The 27,708-nt window shown below is 39.7% G+C and overlaps 1 protein-coding gene across 4 annotated transcripts in view; it reads left to right on the top strand.

Annotated features, from left to right (window-relative positions):
• The window catches only part of Tasp1 (taspase 1), a 234,468-nt gene that overhangs the window by 141,128 nt on the left and 65,632 nt on the right, over nucleotides 1–27,708 (top strand). For all 4 annotated transcript variants that reach the window (XR_007977962.1, XM_052183747.1, XM_052183746.1 and 1 more), the window contains exon 11: nucleotides 6,564–6,674. Coding sequence is in view for 3 of the 4 variants with exons in the window: in XM_052183747.1 (XP_052039707.1) it covers nucleotides 6,564–6,674 (111 nt within the window). In the remaining variant the exon portion in view is untranslated. The remainder of the gene's footprint in view (nucleotides 1–6,563; nucleotides 6,675–27,708) is intronic.

The following is a 27,708-nucleotide window of genomic DNA, read 5'->3' as shown; positions in this document are numbered from 1 at the left end:
ACCCTTTCCCGCTTCCCTGTTCTGGAATTCCCCTATACTCTTGCACTGAGTCTTTCCAGAACCAGGGGCCACTCCTCCATTCTTTTTGGACATCATTTAATATGTGGATTATGTCCTGGGTATTCAAAGTTTCTAGGCTAATATCCACTTATCAGTGAGTGCATACCATGATTGATCTTTTAAGACTGGGTTACCTCACTTGGTATGATGTTCTCCAGCTCCATCCATTTGTCTAAGAATTTCATGAATTCATTGTTTCTAATGGCTGAATAGTACTCCATTGTGTAAATATACCACATTTTTTGGATCCATTCCTCCGTTGAAGGACACCTGGTTTCTTTCCAGCTTGTGGCTACTACAAATAGGGCTGCTATGAACATAGTGGAGCATGTGAATCCTACATTATATTCCTTGAACTTAGAGGGGACTTGTGCACCCAGCAGTTGTTCTCAACTTTAAGCAGTTGTGAATCACTAGAATTGACTGCTGCTCACTGCAAAAAGAAGTCTCTCTAAGCAATGCTTAAGTCAGTACTAATCTATGGGTACAAACACAAATGTTTAGAAGGCAGTTTGGTCATAGATCCATGTTGTAGAACATATTTAATTCTGATCCAGGGTTTATAGCCCACCTTTGACTGTAGAATTCTTAGATAAGAGACACACATACAATCTTTATATTTACAGTAAGCCTTAAACTGCATAAGAGCTGGGCAGATGTCTACTTTCTATGTTATTAGACTCTACCTTCTTATCTGTAACCCCTAGTCATTACTTACTTACTATGTTTGATCTGGGGTGGCTTAACTCCAATTGGCCAGCTCTCAGGGTCATGTTCCCTTGAACTCACCTAACGCATGGTGGCTTCTTTCTCCTCCATTCACCATCTTCTCCTCCTTGTGGTTGTTCTCTGACCCCTAAACCCTGCCTGTGTCTCTTTTGCCCAGCTATTGGCTATCTTTATTTACCAATCAGAAATAATTTGGAGGCAAGGTCACACCATGTAACTTGGTTCTATGTGCAGATTCTTTCCTCTCTGAGACAACTAGGTCTTGGGAGCTCAATATTAGCATCAGAATACAAGCAACAGCAGGCCAACCCACTAGATAAATCAGTAGATATCTGTTTTTAGCAAAACAGCACTGGTCCTCTTTAACACTCAGGACCTCCTGAACCTTAAACTTTTGACTAGGTTTATGGGACCAGGCATGAATTCTCTCATGTGATACAGACTTCGGCACCAATCAGACAGCATTGGTTACCTCTATAACCTTCATGTCTCTATTGCACTAAGATACCTTGTCTGGCAGGTCAGTATTGCAGCATTCAAGGTCCAGCACTAAATGAAACCAATTTCTTCCCAGCAGCCTGTGTAGTGCCTTGTAGGCTATGGAGACTAGATGGTTTCATCTTATGTTCCCTGTGTTTCAGAACCAAAGTATGTTGTATCTTTCTGCTCTACCGGGCAATCAAGAGCAATGGCAACAGCCTATATTTTTTGTGACCTTGTGGTCCTTTCTGAATAACTAGGCACAGAGATTTTCATTTAATAACTCATGTCTTCTTGGGGAAAAGCATTGTCTACTCACACAATGCACAGCAATTCAAACTCTGTCTTATATTGTTGTTTTAATTAGCTTACAAAGCAGGGATATCCCCATAAGGCTTTCTCATACAGGCTTTCTCATACATCCTTAGGTTTGGTTATCCTCACTCCCACACTCTTCTTTTCCCAGCCCCCTTCCCTGCTTAGCCCTTTGACCCACCTCCTTTAGTATCACTTATGTTACACTCTCCACTCACTTTTCCCTTAAAGCCACCTTCCCTCCTTCCTGTAATGTGCTCTTTCTAGCTCCCTGACCTCTAAGACCCCAGATTAAACCTACAGATCTAAACATTTGAAGCTAAGACAGAGTGTGCAGCATCCATCCTTCTAGGTCTGGACTACTGCACTTAGTATATTTTCTCGTCCTCAAATTTCCTGCAAATTTCATAACTTTATTCTCCCTTTCAGCTGAATAAACTTTTATGTAGATTTATCATATATTCATTATCCACTCTTTAGTGGACCAGCTGGGCTGTTTCCATCTCCTAGCCATTGTGAATAGAACAAGAGCATGGATTAGCTCGTATCTTTGCAGTAAGACATAGAGTTCATTACATATATAACCAGGGATGGAATACCGGTTCATAGTGTAGATCTATTTCTAGTTTTGTGAGGACCTGCCACACTGATTTCCATAATAGCTGACTAGTTTGTAATTTTATCAGCAATGAGTAAATATTTACCTTTTCCCACAGCTGCTCAAACGTTTGTTGTTTCCTATTCATTTAGCCATTCTAATTGGGGTAAGATGAAATCTCAAACTAATTTTAATGTTTATTTCCTTGATGGCTAATGAGGTGTTTAATATTTATTAGTCATTTGTAGTTTTTTTTTTTTGTTTTTGTTTTGTTTTTGAGAACACTGTTCAGTTAGTTCCATAGAACATTCTTTGGTTTATTTGTTTGTTTGATATTTGGTATCTTGAATTATTTATATATTCTAGGTGCCGATCCTCTGCCAGATTTATAGCCGACAAAGCTTTTCCCCCATTCTGTAGGTTTCCTCTTCACTTGACTATCAGTGCCTTTTGACTTTTAGAATTTATTTAATTTTCTGAGATCCCATTTCTTGATAATTCATCTTATTTTGTGATCAGTCCACGTCTGCTTAAGGAAGTCTTAGCTATGCCAATGACCTTAAGTAGACTTCCTAGTTTTCCTTCTGGTAGTTTCAAAATTTCATATCTTATGTTGTGGTTCTTGATATATTTGAAGTTGAATTTTATACAGGGTGAGAGAGATGGATTTGATTTTATTCTTCTACATGAGGACATTCAATTTTCTCAACACTATTTGTTGAAGATATTGACTTCTCCAATATTTATTTTTGGTACTATTGTAAAAAAAAAAAAAAAACAAAAACAGTCAGGTGGCCATAGTTGAAAGCCCACACATATGGCTTCTGTATTCTGTCTCTTGTGTTGTTTATGTAACAATATTAAGCTGGTTTTTATTACTGAAGTGCTATAGTATAACTTGAAATCAGTTTTGGTGATAGTACTTCCAATATAGCAGAAGGTTGTTTGTTTGTTTGTTTGTTTGTTTCTGTATCTAGAGGATGTGTGGGTGCGTGCATGTGCATGTGTATCTGTTTTCATATGAATTGTAAGTTCTTTTTCTATTTTTATAAAGACTATTAGTGAAACTTGATTGTGATTACGTTGAATCTGTAGATTGGTTTTGACAAGGTAGCCATCTTTTTTAAAAAAAAAACATTATTTTGATTCTTGAGCTTGGTAGGCATTTTCATCTTTTCGTGTTTTTTTCTTCAAAGTTTCCATTGCACAAGTCTATATCCTTGCTCCATCTGCCATGTAGTTTCCTGAGCTCAAACTCACCTCGTCAGGTTAGCATTCAGCCCTTCTACTCCCTGAGCCATCTCACTGGCCCATGATTAATGCTTTTACAAAAACATATTATATGTTCATATTTCAATCAGTTTGCTTGCCATTTTTGTTGATGATGAATAAGTTTATTTCTTCCTTCATTTGTGTTGAAATAGCCTAATGTAGTACATGCTAGTCTTTGGTTCACTGTGCAGCTGAGGATGAGTTTGAACTCCTGCTATTCCTGCCTCCATCTCTTAAGAGCTGGATTACAAGTGTGGGTCTTTCATCTTTCACAATTGCTGTTTGCTTGCTTGTTTCCAGGTCTTTGTTTTTTAATAAGTTGTGAGATCATAAACATGCCTTTGCTTGTTTAAACAATGAAAGAGAGAAGATGTAATGAAATGCATTTATGAGTAAAGAGTGGGACTCAGGGCAGATAACGTTTGAACCACGCTTCAGTATCACTGCAGTATGTTCTAAGAAACTTGGGTATTTAGGAGGTACAAACTCCAATTTCCTTTCATTGGCATCTATAGTAGGAAAAAGCTTTGATGTGCTGACTCATGTTAAAGGTATATGCCAGAATATAAATCAGAGTTTTAATAGTTTCTTATTAAGACTCAATCATTGGGAAACCTTTATCCTATAATAAGAAAGGGAATTATCTTCTCTCTCTTGGTGGCTTAACTTAGCTATTCTAGTCTGAGTTTCATTTTAATTATTAAGACCTTCCTTTGTTCACCTGCTCTTCTCTGATACGGTGCGTGCATGCGTGTGCATATGTGTGTGTGTGTGTGTGTGTTGCATATTGCTCAAAGTTCATCTCACATGTGAATTTTTGATGTTATAATTTCATATGGCTTATATGTTTGAGTTTTGAGGCAAGTGTACATAAACTTCTGAACATTCACTTAGCTTATAATATGTGAATTTCCTGTCACTATTGTCCTAAAATATACCATTTCATTAATAAACATAAAATATAAACACAAAGGGAATTAAAATCTATGGGGTTTTGTCAGCTTAACACAGTGCCTTTACATAGTCTCAAACATGTTTTTATCATATTTTTCTGCTTATAAAATGAATTTACAAAGTGAACAAAATAATGATTATTCTAATCCTGTCCACAAAGTTCTATATTTATTTCCATGTGGAGCTTTGTGTAAGTATAGATATTTACAGAGAGATCTTGAAAGGTGACATTTTTATAAGCTGCATCAGGCAGTTTGAAAGTTGTGTTCACAATTCCATGAACTGTTGGTATCTTGGCAATGAACATACATAGTATATATACATACATATACATATATACATATACATATACATATATATATATATAAAATGTACACATGTGCATGTATAGTTAAGGAAAGGGATAATTGTAGAGGAGTAAACAGAGGAGGAGAGGTGTATATATATATATAAAGAGGGTATTTGTTATATGAAGGCAGCAATGTGGTTTAAAGCTTATTATAGATAATGTTTCTGAAGATCTGTCAGTAGTGCTTGATTCTCGCCACAGTAATACTACCCAGAGGATAGCTAAGTATTATTATCAGTTTTCATTTATTTACAGATGTAAGGATTTGTGGGGCTGGACTATAGCTCTGTGGTTGAGTTCTTTCTAGCTCAAGTTTCATCCTTAGCATTCCCCACCCCCCATCCATTATTTAGAAGTGATTTCTGACTGTAGAGATGGCTCAGAGGTTAAGAGCACTTACCTGCCCTTCTAGAGGACCTGGTTTAGATTCCCAGCACGTACATGGCAGTTAAGTACTGTTTGTCTACAACTCTAGTTCCAAGGGATCTGACAGTTTCTTCTGGCTTCTGACCCTCAGGCTTGTATATTTTGTACATATTTAAAAGAAAAATGAATAAATTTTTAAACAATCAAAAAGTGGTTGCTTAGCTATTCTCATCTGAGTTTCATTTTAATTAAACCCTCCTTTGTTCATGTGTGTGTTTCTGTGTTATGCATATTGCAGAAGTATTAAGTTGTGCCTAGTCCTACTGATGGATCTTAGACATTTTTAGGGACTCCTGAAAGCAGCTGAAATACGCTTCATTGACACATAGATCATTCACAGACACGTAGATCATACTAGATTTAAAGACTGAATTTTTTTTTCTGGTAGAAAGGAAACTGCTTCTATCTAAGAAATTCTCTAGTAGAACTCACCAATCCTTAAACTAATTCTCTTTTGACTTTACTTTCACATTTGCCATAAAGCTTTTGTTCATTATTCTTAATTAGTACAAATGTGTCTAAGTGTTCCAAGTTCATCTCACAGTGAAAATTCCCCTCCTTTTCCCCCTCCCCTCCTTTACCCCCTTTTTTCTCACTCCCTTCCATTCTTTTCTTCATTTTATATGTATGAATGTTTTGCATTCGTGAATGTATGTGCATCATGTGTGTGCCTGGTGCCCACAACAGTCAGAAAAGGGTGTCAGATATCCCGGAGTTACAGACAGCTGGGGACTGAATCTAGGTCCTCTGTAGGAACGTGTATTTTTAACTTGTGAACCATCTCTCTGGCCTCCAAATATACTTTTTCTTCAGAATGACATAGAGGCTTTATTTCTGAAAGCGGTATGAATGTGAGAAGGGCTGTAAGATGTGAGCGGGCTGGTTTACTCTGTCCTCTCCACACTGTTGGTATATGATTCTCAATGAACAACAATGGGTAGAGAGAGATTCAGACTGTACCTAGATGCCTATACTTCTCCCTGGCTACCCAAGAAGTAGAGAATCAGAAAGAACATGGTCAACAGTTGTAGGTACCTTTTTTTTGAATGGGAGACTAAGCCACCCAACAGGATAGTTTGTAGTTACTTGTTAGTGGGGAATGAGACGGAACCCTAAGTGCTGACTCTGCATCCTCTGAGGGAGGGGTTTCCTTTATTTTTACCTGTTTTCTTTTGAGATCAAATAGACATATGTTTCTTTATATTGTACTGAATCTCATTACTGAAATTACCAGATCTTTTGCAGAAGTCAGTTTATTCCCTCACTGAGCTGTCCTGACATAACCACTTTGTAAGTTGTGCACAGGGGGTTTTATGTTATTGAGACAAGCAAAGCGTTCAGTATTGCTTTTCCTCAACCGTGTTTTTCTTGGACTTGTAGGATGTGGAGAGCATCTTGTACGCACCATACTGGCTAGAGAATGTTCACACGCTTTACAAGCTGAAGATGCTCACCAAGCTCTGTTGGAGACTATGCAAAACAAGTTCATCAGTAAGTGGAATGTTGAGACAAGGACACTGTATAAATGTAGAGAATTTCTTGGAGCTGTTTACATCAGGAATCACGTTTTCCACATATGCCTCTAGCATAAAGTTAGACCTTCAGTTAATATTACTTGGAGCAGAAATTCTATCACAGTATCTACTACAGCATGGTATCAGCAATTCAGTTACTTTAGGGTCTAGATTCTGAGACTTTATCTAGTATTAAAATGCCAAGGACTTGAACAAAATTCTGACAGTGAAATTCAAGGCACAATGTGCTATATAGCATATTTTAAATGCAAATTCGATTGATTTTGTAGAAAAGCCTACCCTATTGTGGATGTTGCTACCTTTGCGCAGATGGTCCTGAGTTATATAAGAAAGCAGGCTTAGCAAGCCAATAAGTGGTGTTCCTCCATTGCCTCTGCTTTAGTTCTTGCGTCCAACTTCCTGGAGTTTCTGCCCTGATCTTTCTTAGAGATGGAGCATGACTGGAGAGTTGTACACTGCGTAAACCCCTTTCTCCCCAAGTTGGATCACAGAGTTTTATCACAGCAATAAAAACACCAAGACATGTAACCTGGGGATGAATGTTTCTCCAGAAGGACATACTTGGGATTTAAAATCCTATTTGAGAAGGTATTGTTTGGCCATCAGAGAGCTGAACTTTGCTGGTTGGGTCAAGATAGGATTGATCTGGAATCAAATGCAATGGGTCATGCTCCAGAGTTCAGGAAGGGCAGCAGATGCTGGGTGACTTATGTGCCTTGCGTCAGTGAGGGTGAGGTTTTCAGAGCATGTAGGCTGCAGAGGAGGATATATATAGAAGGAATATATCACGTTAATTCCCAGCCCTACTTATCTTGCTTGGCAGATGATACTCTGGGATACAGGAACTTGTTGAGAGAACCATGGGTGACAGTTGTGTTCAGTCTGTTGAGCTCTAGTTTCCATTTGAGTTGGCTGTAAAAGAATTTTAACTGGACCTGGCTGCATGGTTCTAAATGTATACTTTCTGGACCTGCAGCTGAGGCAGACTCCATTAGGTAGCCTTGGACCCACACATCCAACCCCATCTCTCTTCCCCCAGTCTGTGAAGGCGGTTATTAAGAAGGGCCCATATTGCAGCTGTTTATCTTCCCTAATTTTAATGGTTGGCTCACCTTTGTGCTAGTTACATAAGCACCACATAAGCTCATTGTCTTTTTGTATTCATATACATACTTATTACTTTGCACTCTTCCTTCTCTGGTGGCACCTGGCTTTCAGGAAGCGTCTGTGTTGTTGGGGAGGAACACTCTTGTTCTGCAATACATTTCCCTCACTCTGGGCTTCTGCTGAGAAGTGATTTGCCCTCCACCTGCCTTTGGGCAGTTAGCCTGTGTCACCATTGAATTCCTTGTGGTAGCTGTAGCTGATAGCTTCCTTAACCCATACAGCAACCACTGACCACAGACACTCAAATGTTGCACAGCTCACCTTCCCAGGTACACATTTCCTTTCAGCCTTTCTGGGAGGCCTTTATTTGTCAACTGGGGAAAAGGAGCAGGAAACCCTTGCCACTGAGCAGCCTTCTTTAGTTCCCACAGGTCTCATGTTAATTCCCAGCCCTATTTATGGATTCTTACGGGGACCCGGCTAAACAAGTATTTTTCCAGACTATTGCCTTTTTAATAATTTAGCCTTTACTTACCCCAAGTACTGTGCCATCTGAAGTTGTCACAGTATAGAATTTGCAAAAGCCCACACAGAAGCTCAGAGGATAGAACCAAATTCAGGTGGATTTACTCATGGGAAAATGGAGGAGTCTTAAAACTGGAATGGCCTCCTCAGTATAGTAAATTGTCATCTTGAACTATTAAAAATAGTATGCTCTGTTAGAAAATAGATTTTCAGCCACTCAGAGAAACAATAACAGAATATGCTCAGAAAAAATAGTATTTATTAGATTAGAAAATAGACTGAATGACAAAGGAAAAATTTACTTCACCAGGAAAGGATTTTGAACAGGTGCTTTCTTACATTCTTCTGATGGGTGTATTGCCTGCGTACATGTTCATGCACCTTGTATGTGCCTCTTGTACATACAAGGATGTGCAAGGATGGATGACAGGAAAATGCCCTGGATGCTTTGGAACTTGAGTTGCAAATGTTTGTAAGCCATCATGTGGGTTCTGGAAGTTGAACCCAGGTCTTCTGGAAAAGCAGCTAGTGTTCTTGACCACAGAGCCATCTTTTTAGCCTACTTTCTTACATTCCTTACGCTGAGATTATAAAGGCCTAGAAAAGATCCTCCAAGATCTCCTAAATCAATGGAATGGTTGTATTCATTTCTTCTAATCTCGCTCTGTCCACTGTGTGTGTGTGTGTGTGTGTGTGTGTGTGTGTGTGTAACTGCTACTTGATAATCAACATATAAACTGAGGAATAAATTGTGAATAGGACTTGAGGTCTACCAATCATGAATGTTCAGAAAAGATTAGTTGAATTTTACTTAAGTTCTTTCATCCATCAGTCAGACTCAGATCTTTTTCTTTCATTAATAGTGGTGAATGCTGTTTTTAAAGAAAGGTGAATTTTCGCTTAATAATATATGATTTTTATGATTTGTTGTTATTGTATACAAATGGTATATGTGTACATCAATGAGAAGGAATAGAAAGAATTAGAAGAAGCTATTCATGGAAGTTAACTTCTTAGAAATCCTTTGACAGGTATATAATTAAAGCACATGGAAACTTCATAGCCATTGTGAATGACCCGGAAGGACCCCACTGAATCTAAAGCCACAGAGTCACTCACTGTTAGTTCTCCTCCAAATTTGGGTCTAGGGACTCCCTAAAAGTAACTTTTTTTCTGACTCTTTGCTCTTGTTTTGTTTAATTCAAAAATTGCTAATGACATTGGGCAGTTTTACTTCTGGAGACCTACTATTGACTGCTTATTGAGCCCCATCTTGAAATGTCTTGACCTAGAAAGGAGTAGGGTATTTTATAGAGCTCAGGTAACGACTTCACTTATTTAATAATTAAGAGTTAGAAGAATTGAGGAATTTGCCCCCAGAGTCATCTTGTTAGCCAGTGATTATTGATTTGTTCTGTAATTTTGTGTAAAAATAGAAGAAGTCCTAAGACTCAGGACAGCTGGTCCTCTTTAGTTTTGTGTCTCATCGATTGGGTGTAGCAAGTTACTTAAGTGGTTTTCTCTTTTTTAAGATCAAGAACATTAGGTAAGAGGAAATTTAAAAGTTCCTTGGCCATGCTAAATTCTCTTAGTTCTCTACTGGAATCAGTCTATAAATTTGCAATTCTTTTTAATCAGATGATTTGGACATGGGATTAGGAAATAAAAACAGTCAGGAAGCACATGTGATCATTACAACGTACTTGGGATGAAATCAGTTAGATTCAGTGGAAGCCTAGAGTAAGAAGACAAGGAGGTCGAGTTTGTTTAGTGAACTGGTGCTGTGATTGCCTGTCTAAAAGACAGGTCCTTTTGTTTTTTTCCTTCCTTGTAGAATGAGGAGGTATAGCTTCAGGGTCCCCCAAACTCCTTCACGTTCCAAAATTTGCTCGATCCTTGCTCATAGGTTCATCTAAATTACTTGCAAAGATACAGTTATATGTCAAATAATATACCAATTAAAAATCTATATTAAAATTTTGAGTAGTGATAGCAGGTTCCTGTTTTGAGTGGTATGGTTGAAATGTTTTCAGGCAGTGATTGAAATAAATTAATGATTACTTTTTTCATCTTGTGCAAATACGAACTTCTTCCATTTTTGCTTTTTATGTAATTTTTACAAAAATTGTAAAACCAATTTAAAGATTATCATTATATCATCAACAGAAAAGTTTATGTAATAATAAAGTTAGAAACTCCATTTTGCTCACCTGAAGCTTATTCTTTTTGTCAGAAAAAAAAAATCATTGCTAATACGTTTGTCTTCATAGTCTCCTGTCTGTTAGCAGCATTTAAAATAAGTATGTAGACACAATAGTATAATTTAAACATTCACTTAATGGTCTTCCTTCCCCTTCCCCCAGCTTGGATTCATAGCCATGGCTAACCTTGAACTTCTAGTCCCCTTTTTAGCCCCTCAAGCACTAGATTATAGTGTACCACCATACCTGGCAACTTAAAATATCTTGACACTCCTTATATGTTTATATGACAGAAATAATAGCTGAGTTAATTCATGATTCTGTAATGAATTCATTTCCTTACTGGATATCTATTAATTTCATGTAATGTATTACAATAGGCCTCCAGGGGTGAGGCCTATTGAAGAACAGAATGTTTTTATTGAAGCTAGTAGATACCTTATTCTTCTGTGTTTTTTTTTTTTAGAGTTAGATTTGCCTGACAGTTATTGATCATATTTTTGCAAACTAGTTGACTGTATGTATGTTTTAATTTTGAGATTTATCTTAGATATATTACTTGTTTAAAAATCAGATTATCTTGTGAAGTCTGGTAGGACAGGCCTGTCACTCTTGCTCCTTGGGAGGCTGAGGCACAGTGCTCATTAGCTAAAGGGCAGCTTGATCACAATCGTGAGATCTTGTCTCAAAATAAAAACCAAAAAGGTGTGGCTGCAGCTCAGTAGCAGACGCCTGCCTGCTGTGTAAGACTGTTGCTTCATGGCCATGACTTTTTTTATTGGTTATTTTATTTATTTACATTTGAAATGTTGTCCCCCTTCCAGGTTTCCCTCTGAAAGTCCAAACCCAGCCCCTCCCCCCTTTGCCTCTGTAAGGGTGCTCCCCCACTCAGCTCCCTATTCCCACCTCACCACTCTAACATTCCCTTACACTGCAATATCAAGCCTCCATAGGATCAAGGGTTTCCCCTCCCATTGATGCCAGAAAAGACCATCCTCTGCTACATGTGTGTCTGGAGCCCTGGGTGCCTCATGTGTACTCTTTGGTTGGTAGTTTAGTTCCTGGGAGCTCTGGGTGGCCAGGTTAATTGCTATTGTTGTTCTTCCTGTGGGGTTGCAGTCCCCTTCAGCTCCTTCATTCCTTCCCTTAACACCTCCATTGGGGTCCCCAGGTCCAGTCCAATGGTTGGCTGTGAGTATCTGCATCTGCATTGGTCAGGGGCTGGCAGAGCCTCTCGGGACAGCTATACCAGGCTCCTGTCAGCAAGTACTTCTTGGCATCAGCAATAATGTCTGGTTTGGTGTCTGCATATGGATGCATACCTAGGTGGAGTGGTCTCTGGTTGGCCCTTCCTTCAGTCTCTGCTCCATTTTTTTGTCTCTGCATCTCCCCCCCCCTTTTTTTTGAAAAGCATGTTCTTTATTGAAAAAGGAAGTAAAAACATTTTATGATAAAATTGAAGATTTACATGGAAAATATTTCTGATAAAAAAGAAGAGATCTATAGAAAAACATGTTAAAATTGATAATTTTCATGGAAAATTGAAGAATAAAGAGGTAGACGTAAAAAACATTGCTAAATTAATTGAAAAAGGAAGTAGAAACATTTTATGATAGAATTGAAGATTTACATGGAAAATATTTCTGATGAAATTCTAGAAAAATGTAGAAAACATGTTAAAATTCAAGACTATCATGGAAAATATTATATAGATATAATATGGTAGGTATAAGAGTATTACTAAGTTGAATGAACGTGATCAAATTTAAAAAAAAAAAACAGGTACTGGCAAGGATGTGGAGAAAGAGGAACACTCCTCCACTTCTGGTGGGGTTGCAAATTGGTACAACCACTCTGCAAATCAGTCTGGCGGTTCCTCAGAAAACTGGGCTTGTCACTTCCAGAGGACCCTGCTATACCACTCCTGGGCATATTCCCAGAGGATATTAGCTCAAGTTTTTCTTACTTTGGCATTGGTTCCACAGGTGGCTTCTGCTCTATTTAGGGTAAGCAATTCTATCACCTCATTTCTCTCATGGATCAAGGATTGGTTTTTATGTTTTCATTTTGTTCAGTGTGATTGATCATACTGATTGTCCACCTGGAAGAATCTGTAATTACTTAGGAGATAAGTTTCTGCTCATGCCTTTGGGATATTGTCTACGTTAGGTTAATTGATGTGTGGAGTTACACTTTAACTGTGGGTGTCATCATTCCATGATCCAGAGTCCTGAACTGACTGAAGAAAAGGGAGAAAGTGAGCTGGCCATAAACATTCATGTCTGCTCAATACCTGGGTCTACACTGCAGCCCTGTCTCAAACTCCTGCTACTCTTTCTTACCGCGGGGCCCTAGTACTGTTCTGTAAAATAAACCTGTTCTTTAATACGCCTCTGTAACAGCCTTGTCTGTCCTGGAACTCACACTGTAGACAAGCCGGCCTCAAACTCATAGAGATCCACCTGCCTCTGCCTCAGCTGGGATTAAAGACATGTGCCACCACCAGCCAGCCCCTTTGTTTGCTTTTGGTGTGTATTTTAAGCCGGAAACGTGAAGGATGACTCAGACATTCAGCTTTTCGCTGTCTGTTAGGACATAGTGGAAGCTTTCATATTCTTTAGGTGCCAGACTGCCCTCTTTACACTCTTTCAGTAATATTGATCATTTAAAATACAGCAGGTAATTATAACTAAAAATAATTGCTCAAGTTTTGACTCTTTTAAGATGAATAGTTTTATTTGTTCTTGGTTTTGTATTTTGATGTGATGTTTCTCCTCTCACGAGTGTTTCTCCATTTCCCTATGGAGTCCAATTTATGTTAGCCAACTGCTCCTCAATATGAGTGGAGTCTGCCCACCCATAGTGATTAATATACAGAGTGTCGTGCCATTGAAGAAAACTCCTAGAACCTTTCAATTTTGAATAACTTCTTGTCTCTGGGTAGGATTTAATGCCCATTTCTCCCCTGCCATGCCGGGGGTTTTGTCTTGCTTGAGCTTGTGTAGGTGTTATGCATGTGGTCACAGTTTCTGTGAGTTCATATTTGCATCTGTCCTGTTGTATCTGGAAAATGCTGTTTCCTTGAAGTCGCCACCCCTGGCTCTTCAACCCTCTGCCTATTTTTTTGTATAAATTCCTGAGCCTTGTGGGTAGGGGTTTGATAAAGACATCTCACGCAGGGACAAACATTTCAAAGTCTCTGCATGTTGTTCAGTTGTGGGTTTCTCTATTAATTATTGTGTACTGCAAGAAGCTTCCTTATTGAGGGTTGAACAAGGCACAGTTTTGGTGGTATAGAGTAGGATTTCCCAGGAGTTGTTTCATTGCTATGTTCACTTAGCAGATGGTAGATGTTCCTTGACAGCCAATGACTTGGCCTCATTGTTTGGTCTCCTTAACAGCATCAGGTATGGGCCCGACTCATGGAGTAGGGCTTAAATCAAATTGAAAAGTGCCTGGTTACTCCTGACTTCTGTGCTACTATTCTACCACTGGGCATATTGTACATGATGATTGGATTGTAGCTCATATGGTTTGTGGCTCAGTGTAGTTAATGATAACTCTTCTCCTGTGGTGGATAAATACCAACTTAGCACTGTGAATATTAGTCAGTAGGCTTAAAGCTTACACTTGAGAACCAGCTAGATTTCTTTATGTTCTATGATATAAGTACATGATGTTTAGTGATAGGCTCTTACCATCAAGTCATGAAGGGTAAGCAATAGCATCGGCATAGCCTGTAATGTTTACAGGGGTCTATGGGACTCCAGTGGCCAACAGCTGAAAAAGTGGTAACCCATTCCTAGCACAAATGATTTTATTTGGTAGCATATGATGTTTTGTTTTGCCTATGCTCCCCATTATGTGGTAGCTCCATATACATTCCTTTTATATATTTTATTATTTTATTATATATTTATTATTTTAAAATACTACAGTATTTTATACAGTAGTTGATTTCCATGCAGCTTTTCAAAAGACCTTTAGTGATAGTTATGCCTCACCATGCTCTTCCCTTTTCTCTGCCATCCCATTCTCTAACCCATTTAGTCCTCCTGTTCTTACTTCTCTTTATCCCTTTATACTGCTTTTTACCACTGGGAGGTCAGATCGTACTTCATTTCCTCAGAGAGCTGGTTCCTAACTGTCCCACTCCTCTTTCCCTCTGCCTAGTCAGGGCTAAGTCTCTTCTTAGCCCTTTTTAATTCATTGCTTGTTTGAATATTTGACTTTTAAAAATATGTTTTAAAAATGTTTGACTTACAATCCAATACAATTTATACATTCAGTTGCCACTGAATACAATATAGGAACCTGTTTATTTATTCCTTAATTTTCTCCAATGATAACCTGTTATAAAGCTCTAATATTACAATAAGACATTGCTATTGACATGATATACCAATCTTATTTTCACTTTTGAGATTTACAATATAATTGCAGCATTTCTCTCTTCTGCATCCTCCTTCTAGACTTTCCATATATCCCTGCTCTCTTTCAGATTCATGGTCTGGTTTTCACCAGTTGTTAGAATACACCAGTCTTACTAACTTTCCTTACTTTTATTTGGATTTGTATTTATTTCTATGCAACTGTTTTGGTGATTGTTCTGCTGCTGTAGACAGATATTACCACTACTCATTACCTCTTAAAACAGAAAGTATTTTTAAGGGCGTCCCTCCACCCACCCCACTTCTGGGAGGGGGGGGGGAAACGAGAAAAAAAAGGGGGATAACATTTGAAATATGAATAAAGAAAATATTTAAAAAAAAACCAAAAACCCAGTGTACAGAATTTTTAAAAATCTTTTCAGATAAAACAAACAAAAAAACAAACAAATCAGAAAGCATTTTATTGGAGCGTCTTACAGTTAGTTCATTATCACCATGGCGGGGTAGCATGTGGGCACACAGGCAGACATGGTGCTGGGGAAGCAGATGATTGTTCTACATCTTTGTCTGCGTGCAGAAGGGAGAGAGAAAGACACTGTGCCTGGCTTCGGTTTTTGAAACCTCAAAGCCCACCACCAATGACACGCTTCCTCCAACAAGACCACACCTGCTTTAACAATCTTTCTAAGCATTCAAATATATGAGCCAATGGGCCCACTCTTACTCAAGCTACCACAGCGACCTTTTTGTTAGGGTTGGGAATTGAACACATGGCAGCATTCATGCTAAGCATGTGTCCTTCCATGGAGACACACCTGTTTTTTGAAAGTCCATGCCTTCAAATATGTTAAAACTAATGCCAATTTTTTCTTCTACTGTAATCTAACAGTCTACTTGGAGGTGTGTTTTTCCATTTAGCAGGCACTAGCTTTATGTCTCTACTAATTAATTAGAATTAAGTTTATATGTGTTTTTCAGTTTTAATATCATTATTTAAAGTGCTCAGTGTGTGGTTAATGAAATGGATAGTGACACGTTCATCACTGTGCTTCTATTTAAGCAGAGATGCTACTCAGGGAAATAAACATGTAGAATTTTTACACACACAGGGAGTGGGGGAGATAGGAGGGGAAAGAGGACGGGGTAGTTGATTGGCTCATATTGACTTTGGAGAAAAGCTAATCTTTGGGGCTTTAAATTGAAATGAAACTATGTACCATCTAGTAAAACTGAAGTTATAGAAGTGTTTTATAGATTTTGAGAAATTAATTAGGGTTATAACATTAAGCAAACAATGACTTAAATTTATAGAAAGAATAAAATTGTAATGTTCAGACATATGTTCTATTTGTAAAAATGACAATTTAATAAGAACTCAAATAAATGTAGAAACATGGAGAAACATTTGTTTTTCACACCAAAAGGTAAAAAACCATTCACCCATTCCACAATCTTCAGGTTTGAAAACGAATGTGATTTCTGGAATTACAGCAAGAGGGAGAGTCATGGTGGACTAGATAGGCCAGACACAGTAATAACGGACTTGACTCTGTACCAGCTATTGCATGTGTAAAAGCTTCTTAGCACCAGAGTCTGTCTTTGAGGGAAAAAGTAAGTTCCAACTTGTTTAAATTACAGAAGGCCTAATTTTCTGTTGTTACTAAGTGTATTAAAAATGTTTCCTCAGGAGTGGCCCCTGATCCTGGAAAGGCTCAGTGCAGCAGTGTAGGGGAATACCAGGACAGGGAAGTGGAAAGAGATGGATTAGGGAACAGGGGGAGGGAAGAGGGCTTATGGGAATTTCGGGGGGGGGGGGGGATCCAGGAAAGGGGAAATCACTTGAAATGTAAATAAAGAATATATCAAATAAAAAAAATCATGGCTATTTGTACCTTATTTAATAGTTACTCTCTGTGAATACCACTAAAAATATTCCACATATAGTATGTATTCTTTTAATATCCTAAAATAAGTTATAAAAAAGAAATGTTTCCTCATGTGAATGGAGGAAGGGTATATTGAATATCTGCTTTCTCTTAATCTTTTTATACAAAGTTTCTTTAATATAGCTGTTTCCATGACAGCCGTCCGTATTTGAAAATATCGTTACTTGACAGTGCACTATGGAGACCTAAGCTAGCAGCTGCTCTAGCTTCACAACTGTGAACACTGGGGCATAGTACAGTAGTGATCGTGTAGCTGACTGTGAGTTGTGGTGAGCCCAGCATCTTGAGAAAGTATTGTTCTCTGTATTGCTAGCCAGGGAAAAACATGACAAATTTATTTATTCACATATTGTACTAATAGTACATGGTTATTATAAAGCACTTCATATTTCTCAGAGAGTTTTCAAGTATACTCTTCCCATTAATCTTTTTTAATTTTCAAATGGTGGAAAAACTCAGAACCAAAGGTTTTTAAGTTTTAATATCATTATTTAAAGTGTTTAGTGTGTGGTTAATAAAATGGATAGTGAAGATTTATCACACGTTCATCACTGTGCTTCTGTTTAAGCAGAGATGCTGCTTAGTGAGATAAACATGTAGAATTTTTACACACACAGTGAGGGAGGAAGGGAAAGGAGGAGGAGAGAGCCGCCTGGAAAGCTCAGAACCAAAGGTCGTGTATCCGTGTAGTGTCCTCTACCTAGTTTAGTAAAGAAAGCTGCACCCACAATATCTCACAATATGCAAAAGACATGTGTGTGGGTGCCTCATGTATTCGCTCATGCACATGTGTAGTAAGTATTCTCCCATAGCTTTCATTCTTACAGTGCTGCCCTGCCCCTGGGGAGTAACATGCAGATTCCCATTTGGGCGAGGGTGGCCTAGTCTCTCTGGGTCAGAGTCGTAGCCTGACCTTGCTAGACCAGGGGTGGGAAGGCTGCCCACATGCAGCCGCCCAGCAGTCTTCCTTTGCTCTTTTGCTAGACATACAGAAAGCAAGCACATTTCCTTCTGTTTGGGCTGCATGTGTTAGGATTGACTGAGGGCTTCCTGTATCCCCAGAATGTGTAGATATCTGAGGAAGTACGTGTTGATTTATTTTGCATGATAATAAGATTTTTTTATGCCCATATATTTGCTTTGTGTTAAATAGTGTGCTGTGCCTTTTATTCTAATCCTGAATTGAGGTTTTCTCCTCACTTCTTTTTTTTTTTCTTAATATTTGCTTTGATTTCAGGACTCCTTTTATTTTATTTTGTTTTCCTTTTTTTTTAATTCGATATAATTTATTTACATTTCAAATGATTTCCCCTTTTCTAGACCCCCACTCCCCGAAAGTCCCGTAAGCCCCCTTCTCTTCCCCTGCCCTCCCACCCACCCCTTCCCACTTCCCCGTTCTGGTTTTGCCGAATACTGTTTCATTGAGTCTTTCCAGAACCAGGGGACACTCCTCCTTTCTTCTTGTACCTCATTTGATGTGTGGATTATGTTTTGGGTATTCCAGTTTTCTAGGTTAATAACCACTTATTAGTGAGTGCATACCATGATTCACCTTTTGAGTCTGGGTTACCTCACTTAGTATGATGTTCTCTAGCTCCATCCATTTGCCTAAGAATTTCATGAATTCATTGTTTCTAATGGCTGAATAGTACTCCATTGTGTAGATATACCACATTTTTTGCATCCACTCTTCTGTTGAGGGATACCTGGGTTCTTTCCAGCATCTGGCAATTATAAATAGGGCTGCTATGAACATAGTAGAGCATGTATCCTTATTACATGGTGGGGAATCCTCTGGGTATATGCCTAGAAGTGGTATAGCAGGATCTTCTGGAAGTGAGGTGCCCAGTTTTCGGAGGAACCGCCAGACTGATTTCCAGAGTGGTTGTACCAATTTGCAACCCCACCAGCAGTGGAGGAGTGTTCCTCTTTCTCCACACCCTCTCCAACACCTGCTGTCTCCTGAATTTTTAATCTTAGCCATTCTGACTGGTGTAAGATGAAATCTTAGGGTTGTTTTGATTTGCATTTCCCTAATGACTAATGAAATTGAGCATTTTTTAAGATGCTTCTCCGCCATCCGAAGTTCTTCAAGTGAGAATTCTTTGTTTAACTCTGTAACCCATTTTTTAATAGGGTTGTTCGGTTTTCTGGAGTCTAACTTCTTGAGTTCTTTATATATATTGGATATTAGCCTTCTATCTGATGTAGGATTGGTGAAGATCTTTTCCCAATTTGTTGGTTGCCGATTTGTCCTCTTGATGGTGTCCTTTGCCTTACAGAAACTTTGTAGTTTTATGAGGTCCCATTTGTCAATTCTTGCTCTTAGAGCATACGCTATTGGTGTTCTGTTCAGAAACTTTCTCCCTGTACCGATGTCCTCAAGGGTCTTTCCCAGTTTCTTTTCTATTAGCTTCAGAGTGTCTGGCTTTATGTGGAGGTCCTTGATCCATTTGGATTTGAGCTTAGTACAAGGAGACAAGGATGGATCAATTCGCATTTTTCTGCATGCTGACCTCCAGTTGAACCAGCACTATTTGTTGAAAAGGCTATCTTTTTTCCATTGGATGTTTTCAGCCTCTTTATCGAGGATCAAGTGGCCATAGGTGTGTGGGTTCATTTCTGGATCTTCAATCCTGTTCCATTGAGCCTCCTGCCTGTCACTGTACCAATACCATGCAGTTTTTAACACTGTTGCTCTGTAGTATTGCTTGAGGTCAGGAATACTGATTCCCCCAGATTTTCTTTTGTTGCTGAGAATAGTTTTAGCTATCCTGGGTTTTTTGTTGTTCCAGATGAATTTGATAATTGCTCTTTCTAACTCTGTGAAGAATTGAGTTGGGATTTTGATGGGTATTGCATTGAATCTGTATATTGCTTTTGGCAAAATGGCCATTTTAACTATATTGATTCTACCGATCCATGAGCATGGGAGGTTTTCCCATTTTTTGAGGTCTTCTTCCATTTCCTTCTTCAGAGTCTTGAACTTCTTGTCATACAGATCTTTCACATGTTTGGTAAGAGTCACCCCAAGATACTTTATAGTGTTTGTGGCTATTGTGAAGGGGGTCATTTCCCTAATTTCTTTCTCAGCCTGCTTATCCTTTGAGTATAGGAAGGCCACTGATTTGTTTGAGTTGATTTTATAACCTGCCACTTTGCTGAAGTTGTTTATCAGCTGTAGGAGCTCTCTAGTGGAGTTTTTTGGGTCACTTAGGTAGACTATCATGTCATCTGCAAATAATGATAGTTTGACTTCTTCCTTTCCAATTTGTATCCCTTTGACCTCCTTATGTTGTAGAATTGCCCGAGCTAGTACCTCAAGTACAGTATTGAAAAGATAAGGAGAAAGGGGGCAGCCTTGTCTGGTCCCTGATTTCAGTGGGATTGCTTCAAGTTTCTCTCCATTTAGTTTGATGCTGGCTACCGGTTTGCTGTATATTGCTTTTACTATGTTTAGGTATGGGCCTTGAATTCCTGTTCTCTCCAAGACTTTAAGCATGAAAGGATGCTGAATTTTGTCAAATGCTTTTTCAGCATCTTCTCCTCACTTCTGACTTCAGATAATCCGTATAAATACAACAAAATGTAATTTAAAAAAGTTTGTTTTAGCCTGTTAGTTTTGTCCTTGTTAGAAGACAGAGGAAAACTACACAAGAGAGCTACATCTCATGTGGAAGACATAAGATGAGCTTAAGTCTCTATCTGCCCTGTGTTGGCTTTTAAAGACTCTTCATTTCCTAAAGCCATCTCTCTTACTTCTATACTGTCCAATTGCATATGTACGATTCTATTACATATGTTCCATCCTATTACATATATACTGTCCTATAACATATGTGCTGTCCTATTACATATGTACTGTCCAATTACATATGTACTGTCCTAATACATATGTACCATTCTATTGCATATGTCCCATCCTATTATTCATGTACTGTCCAATTACTATGTACTGTCCTATTACAAATGTACCATACTATCACATATGTACCATCCTATTACATATATACTGTCCTATTACATATGTGCTGTCCTATTACATATGTACCATCCTATCACATGTGTACTGACCTATCACATATGTACCATCCTATTACATATGTTCCATCCTGCATTTCCATATTTATTCCGTCAATGATTGGGTTTTTCATAGTATGCAGCCTGTGGATCTCTTTCCTCTGTTATGGACAAGAACATTAATTTGCTTACAAGTTGCCTTGCTTATGTGTTTTCTTCCAGTTACTTGCTTTTGCTTTGTTTTTCCTCATTATCAGCATTTTCTTTTCCTTTAGAGTTGCTTGAAACTTGTTATGTCTTTCCAGCCTTCTATTAATTAAAACACGACTGACAAACCAACCTGTTCATTTGTTACCATTGTGTCAAGAAATTAATGCTTAATTTTCAGTTTTCTTTGTCTTTCCTGATTTTCTGAAAATTTTAAGGTTTCAGTAATTTAGCATTTTAATTCTCTTGTGACTCACTTTTCCCTGCCTGTCTTAACAAATTCATGATTTTATTCTGTAGTTCTTCTTATTTTATTTATTAGACATAATAACAGGTTTCCTGTTGCTGTTTTTTGCTATGTTGGAGGATTTCCTTTCTTCCTTCCACCCTTCTCCACCCTCTTTCTTCTCTCCTTTCAGCCCGCTAACACTAGATAAGAGAGAAAAAGGACAGAGGGAAAGGAAAGAGCTCCTTGAGTAAAGCCAGGGGCCCTAACAGGACGATGCCGTCATCACATAGCTTCCCGCTCGCTGAGTGGGGGTTAGTTAAGTTCCTTGGGGCAAGTTTGGTCTCACTATCAAGGATATCTTAATTTCTTCTGGTTTCTTCTTTGAGCATGACTACATAGCAAACGGCAACCAATAGCAACCCACCCCACCTCTTGGGGTTCTAGCATTTATATATCCTCTCAAAAGTCCCCAGAATTTCACACATCACACAATTGCAGAAACTGTCTGCAGCTGGCAAAATCACATCCCTGATAGAGCATGAGGCAAATCATAGTCAGCCACTGTGGACAATCTGAAGAAATGTCTGTGTCTTGTAAAGAAACCAAAACTCTGAAGTTACCATTACAGTTTCCTCCAGCCCAAGGCTTCTGGGAGAGTATAAGACGCCATTAAACCAAGCAGAGCCACTAAAGTTTCACAACCAAGGTGGAAAAGAATTTCAGGATTTTATTTATTTAGAAGAATAGAAGGAGGAGAAGAGAAGGAGGGAAAAGAGAAAGAAGAAAGAAAGAGAGACAGAGAGCAGCAGCAGCAGCAGCAGCAGCAGCAGCAGCAGCAGCAGCAGCAGCAGCAGCAGCAGCAGCAGCGGCTGGTCCAGAGGAAGGGCCATCAGCAGTAGAACCAAGCGGACAGGGTCCAGGCAGACCCGGCGCCCACGACCACTGGCCATCGCTGGCCAGCCAGGCTGCAAGCAGCGGCGGATTTACGGTGCCTTTCACCACACAGAAGCCACATCAGAACTCTGCCTCCCGCCAGTCAGTTACCAGGGCTCCATATTGGTTCTCGGTCGCCAGAGAAATCAGACTGAGGTACGCAAATATAACCCGAGACCAACATCGCGGGGGTCTAAGCCCGACGGGCGTTGGCCTGCACCCAGGCCCTGGGCTGATCGGAGGTCCACCGGGGTGCAAACCCGGCCAGGAGGTTTTTTTCCTCCCGGGCTGGCGCGCGCACCACCACCATTTTGCCTAAGGGAAGCCAGGGAGACCTAGCAGGCAAAACCAAACCGGCTAACAGGCATAGCTCGAGGCGGACATAGCAGGGGTCTCAGACGGTCAGGCCCCGGACTGCCCCCAGGTCCTGGGCTGCTCGGCGGGCCATCTGTGTGCCAACCCAGCCAGGAGCTTGTTTGCCTGGGCTGGCGCGCACCGCCGCCATTTTGCCTACGGGAAGCCAGAGAGACCAAGCAGGCAAAACCAAACCAGCTAACAGGCATAGCCCGAGGCGGACATAGCAGGGGTCTCAGACGGTCAGGCCCTGGACTGCCCCCAGGCCCAGGACTGCTCGGTGGGCCATCTGTGTGCCGACCCAGCCAGGAGGTTGTTTATCGGGGCCGTTTGCGTACCACCGCCATTTTGGCTACGGGAAGCCAGAGAGACCTAGCAGGCAAAACCAAACCAGCTAACAGGCATAGCCCAAGGAGGACATAGCAGGGGTCTCAGACGGTCAGGCCCTGGACTGCCCCCAGGCCCTGGGCTGCTCGTTGGGCCATCTGTGTGCTGACCCAGCCAGGAGGTTGTTAGCCCAGCAGACTCTCCCAGCACTCTCAGGGAACTCGCGCATGCCACCATCCTAGCCACCTGACACACCCAATTAACACCCACAGCTGAGGGGAGCTTTGCACCAACATTGGCCTGCCAGGCTTTTGCCTAGATTCAGGGCCTGAGCAGCTAGGCTAGCCTTGTGTGCACCAACCCGGTTGGGAGTTCCGCTGCCCAGATCAGCCTGGGCGGCAGCACCACATATCCAAGTCCTGCAAGTGGCTAGCTGGGTTTCCGGGCGGCCAGCTGGGAGAAGTCAGTGTGCTCCAGTGAATCCAGCGGGCCCCAGCGGGAGCCTTCGGGTGCCTGCTTTGGGATCTGAACAGCCTGGGCAGCAGCACCCTGTCTACAAGCAGCGCAGGAGGTAAGCTGTGCACCAGAGGCCAACTGGGAAGGGGCAGCTTGCACTGGTGAGTCCAGCACTGACAAGAAAAACTAACACCAGTGAGAACTAGATGGCAAAAGGCAAACGCAGGAACGTCACTAACAGAAATCAAGGCAATATGGCAACATCTGAACCCAATTCTCCTCTACCAACATGTCCTGGATACCCCATCACACCAGTAAAACAAGATTTGGATTTAAAATCACTGGTCATGATGCTGGTACAGGAACACATGAAGGACACACTTAAAGAAATTCAGGAGAAAATGGATCAAAAGTTAGAAGCCCTTGCAAGGGAAACACAAAAATCATTGAAAGAAATCCAGGAGAATACAAAAGCCAACAAGGAGGAAATGCAAAAAACACTTAAAGAAATACAGGAGAACTTTGATCAACAGGCTGAGGTCATGAAAGACGAAACACAAAAATCTCTTAAAGAAATACAGGAGAACTTTGGTCAACAGGCTGAGCTCATGAAAGAGGAAACACAAAAATCTCTTAAAGAATTACAGGAAAACACAAACATGCAAGTGAAGGAGCTAAGCAAAACCATCCAGGATCTAAAATCAGAAGTAGAAACAACTAAGAAAACTCAAAGGGAGACAACTTTGGAGATAGAAAGCCTTGGGAAGAAATCAGGGGACAGAGATACAAATATCAACAACAGAATACAAGAGATAGAAGAAAGAATCTCAGATGCTGAAGATTCCATAGAAACCATGGACTCAACAGTTAAAGAAAATGCAAAATGCAAAAAGCTTGTAACCCAAAATATCCAGGAAATCCAGGACACAATGAGAAGACCAAACCTAAGGATTATAGGCATAGATGAGAGTGAAGATTTACAACTTAAAGGATCAGCAAATATCTTCAATAAAATTATGGAAGAAAACTTCCCTAACCTAAAGAGAGAGATGCCCATGAATATACAAGAAGCCTACAGAACTCCAAACAGACTGGACCAGAACAGAAATACTTCCCATCACATAATAATCAAAACACCAAATGTTCTAAACAAAGAAAGAATACTAAAGGCAGTAAGAGAAAAAGGCCAAGTAACATATAAAGGAAGACCTATCAGAATCACAGCAGACTTTTCACCTGAGACTATGAAGGCTAGAAGGTCCTGGGCAGATCTCATGCAGACTCTAAGAGAACACAAATGCCAACCAAAACTACTATATCCAGCAAAACTCTCAATCACCATAGATGGAGAAACTAAGATATTTCATGACAAAACCAAGTTTACCCAATATCTATCCACAAACCCAGCCCTAAAAAGGATAATAGGAGGACAACACCAGTACAAGGAGGGAAACTTCACCCTGGAAAAAGCAAGATAGTAACCTTTCATCAAACCCAAAAGAAGTTAAGCATTCAAATTTAAAAAATAATGTCAAAAATGATAGGAAGTAACAATCACTATTCCTTAATATCTCTTAACATCAATGGACTTAATGCCCCAATAAAAAGACACAGACTAACTGAATGGATACGTAAACAGGACCCTACATTTTGCTGCTTACAGGAAACACACCTCAGGGTCAAAGACAAACACTACCTTAGAGTAAAAGGCTGGAAGACAATTTTACAAGCAAATGGTCTCAGGAAACAAGCTGGAGTAGCCATTTTAATATCAGATAAAATTGACTTTCAACCCAAAGTCATCAAAAGAGACCCTGAGGGACACTTCTTGCTGGTCAAAGGAAAAATACAAAAAGAAGAACTGTCAATCCTGAACATCTATGCCCCAAATGCAAGGGCATCCTCTTTCGTAAAAGAAACTTTATTAAAACTAAAAGCACACATTGCACCTAACACAATAATTGTGGGTGACTTCAACACTGCACTTTCCTCAAAGGACCGATCAGGAAAACAGAAACTAAACAGGGACACAATGAAACTAATTGAAGCTTTGGACCAATTAGATTTAACAGATATATATAGAACATTCTATCCTAAAACAAAAGAATATACCTTTTTCTCAGCACCTCATGGTACCTTCTCCAAAATCGACCATATAATTGGTCACAAGACAGACCTCAACAAATATAAGAAGTTAGAACTAATCCCATGCCTCCTATCTGATCACTATGGAGTAATAGTGGTCTTCAATAGCAACAGAAACAACAGAAAACCCACATACACTTGGAAACTTAACAATACTCTACTCAATGATACCTTGGTCAAGGAAGAAATAAAGAAAGAAATTAAAGACTTTTTAGAACACAATGAAAATGAAAACACAGCATACCCAAATCTATGGGACACAATGAAAGCAGTGCTAAGAGGAAAACTCATAGCCCTGAGTGCCTCCAAAAAGAAAATGGAGAGAGCATACATTACCAGCTTAATGACACACCTGAAAGCCCTAGAACAAAAAGAAGCTATTTCGCCCAGGAGGAGTAGAAGGCAGGAAATCATCAAACTCAGGGCCGAAATCAATCAAGTAGAAACAAAGAGAACCATACAAAAAATCAACAAAACCAGGAGCTGGTTCTTTGAGAAAATCAACAAGATAGATAAACCCTTAGTCAGACTGACCAAAGGGCACAGAGAAAGTATCCAAATTAACAAACTTAGAAATGAAAAGGGAGATATAACAACGGAAACTGAGGAAATCCAAAAAATCATCAGATCCTACTACAAGAGCCTGTACTCAACACAACTGGAGAATCTGGAGGAAATGGACAATTTCCTTGACAGATACCAGATACCAAAATTAAATCAGGACCAACTAGACCATCTAAACAGTCCCATAATGCCTAAAGAAATAGAAGGAGTCATAGAAAGTCTTCCAACCAAAAAAAGCACAGGACCAGATGGCTTCAGTGCAGAATTCTACCAGACCTTCAAAGAAGAGTTAACACCAATACTCTTCAAACTATTCCACAAAATAGAAACAGAAGGAACACTACCCAATTCCTTCTATGAAGCCACAATTACGCTGATACCAAAGCCACACAAAGATCCAACAAAGAAAGAGAACTTCAGACCAATTTCCCTTATGAACATCGATGCAAAAATACTCAATAAAATTCTTGCCAACCGAATCCAAGAACACATCAAAACGATCATCCACCACGATCAAGTAGGCTTTATCCCGGGAATGCAGGGTTGGTTCAATATACGGAAATCCATCAATACAATCCACTACATAAACAAACTCAAAGAACAAAACCACATGGTCATTTCATTGGATGCTGAAAAAGCATTTGACAAAATTCAGCATCCCTTCATGCTTAAAGTCTTGGAGAGAACAGGAATTCAAGGCCCATACCTAAACATAGTAAAAGCAATATACAGCAAACCGGTAGCCAGCATCAAACTAAATGGAGAGAAACTTGAAGCAATCCCACTGAAATCAGGGACCAGACAAGGCTGCCCCCTTTCTCCTTATCTTTTCAATACTGTACTTGAGGTACTAGCTCGGGCAATTCTACAACATAAGGAGGTCAAAGGGATACAAATTGGAAAGGAAGAAGTCAAACTATCATTATTTGCAGATGACATGATAGTCTACCTAAGTGACCCAAAAAACTCCACTAGAGAGCTCCTACAGCTGATAAACAACTTCAGCAAAGTGGCAGGTTATAAAATCAACTCAAACAAATCAGTGGCCTTCCTATACTCAAAGGATAAGCAGGCTGAGAAAGAAATTAGGGAAATGACCCCCTTCACAATAGCCACAAACACTATAAAGTATCTTGGGGTGACTCTTACCAAACATGTGAAAGATCTGTATGACAAGAAGTTCAAGACTCTGAAGAAGGAAATGGAAGAAGACCTCAAAAAATGGGAAAACCTCCCATGCTCATGGATCGGTAGAATCAATATAGTTAAAATGGCCATTTTGCCTAAAGCACTATACAGATTCAATGCAATACCCATCAAAATCCCAACTCAATTCTTCACAGAGTTAGAAAGAGCAATTATCAAATTCATCTGGAACAACAAAAAACCCAGGATAGCTAAAACTATTCTCAGCAACAAAAGAAAATCTGGGGGAATCAGTATCCCTGACCTCAAGCAATACTACAGAGCAATAGTGTTAAAAACTGCATGGTATTGGTACAGTGACAGACAAGAGGATCAATGGAACAGGATTGAAGATCCAGAAATGAACCCACACACCTATGGCCACTTGATCCTCGACAAA

Source organism: Apodemus sylvaticus, chromosome 5, assembly GCF_947179515.1.
Source record: "Apodemus sylvaticus chromosome 5, mApoSyl1.1, whole genome shotgun sequence".
Lineage (NCBI taxonomy): Eukaryota > Metazoa > Chordata > Mammalia > Rodentia > Muridae > Apodemus > Apodemus sylvaticus.
This window is presented reverse-complemented; position numbering and strand designations above follow the sequence as displayed.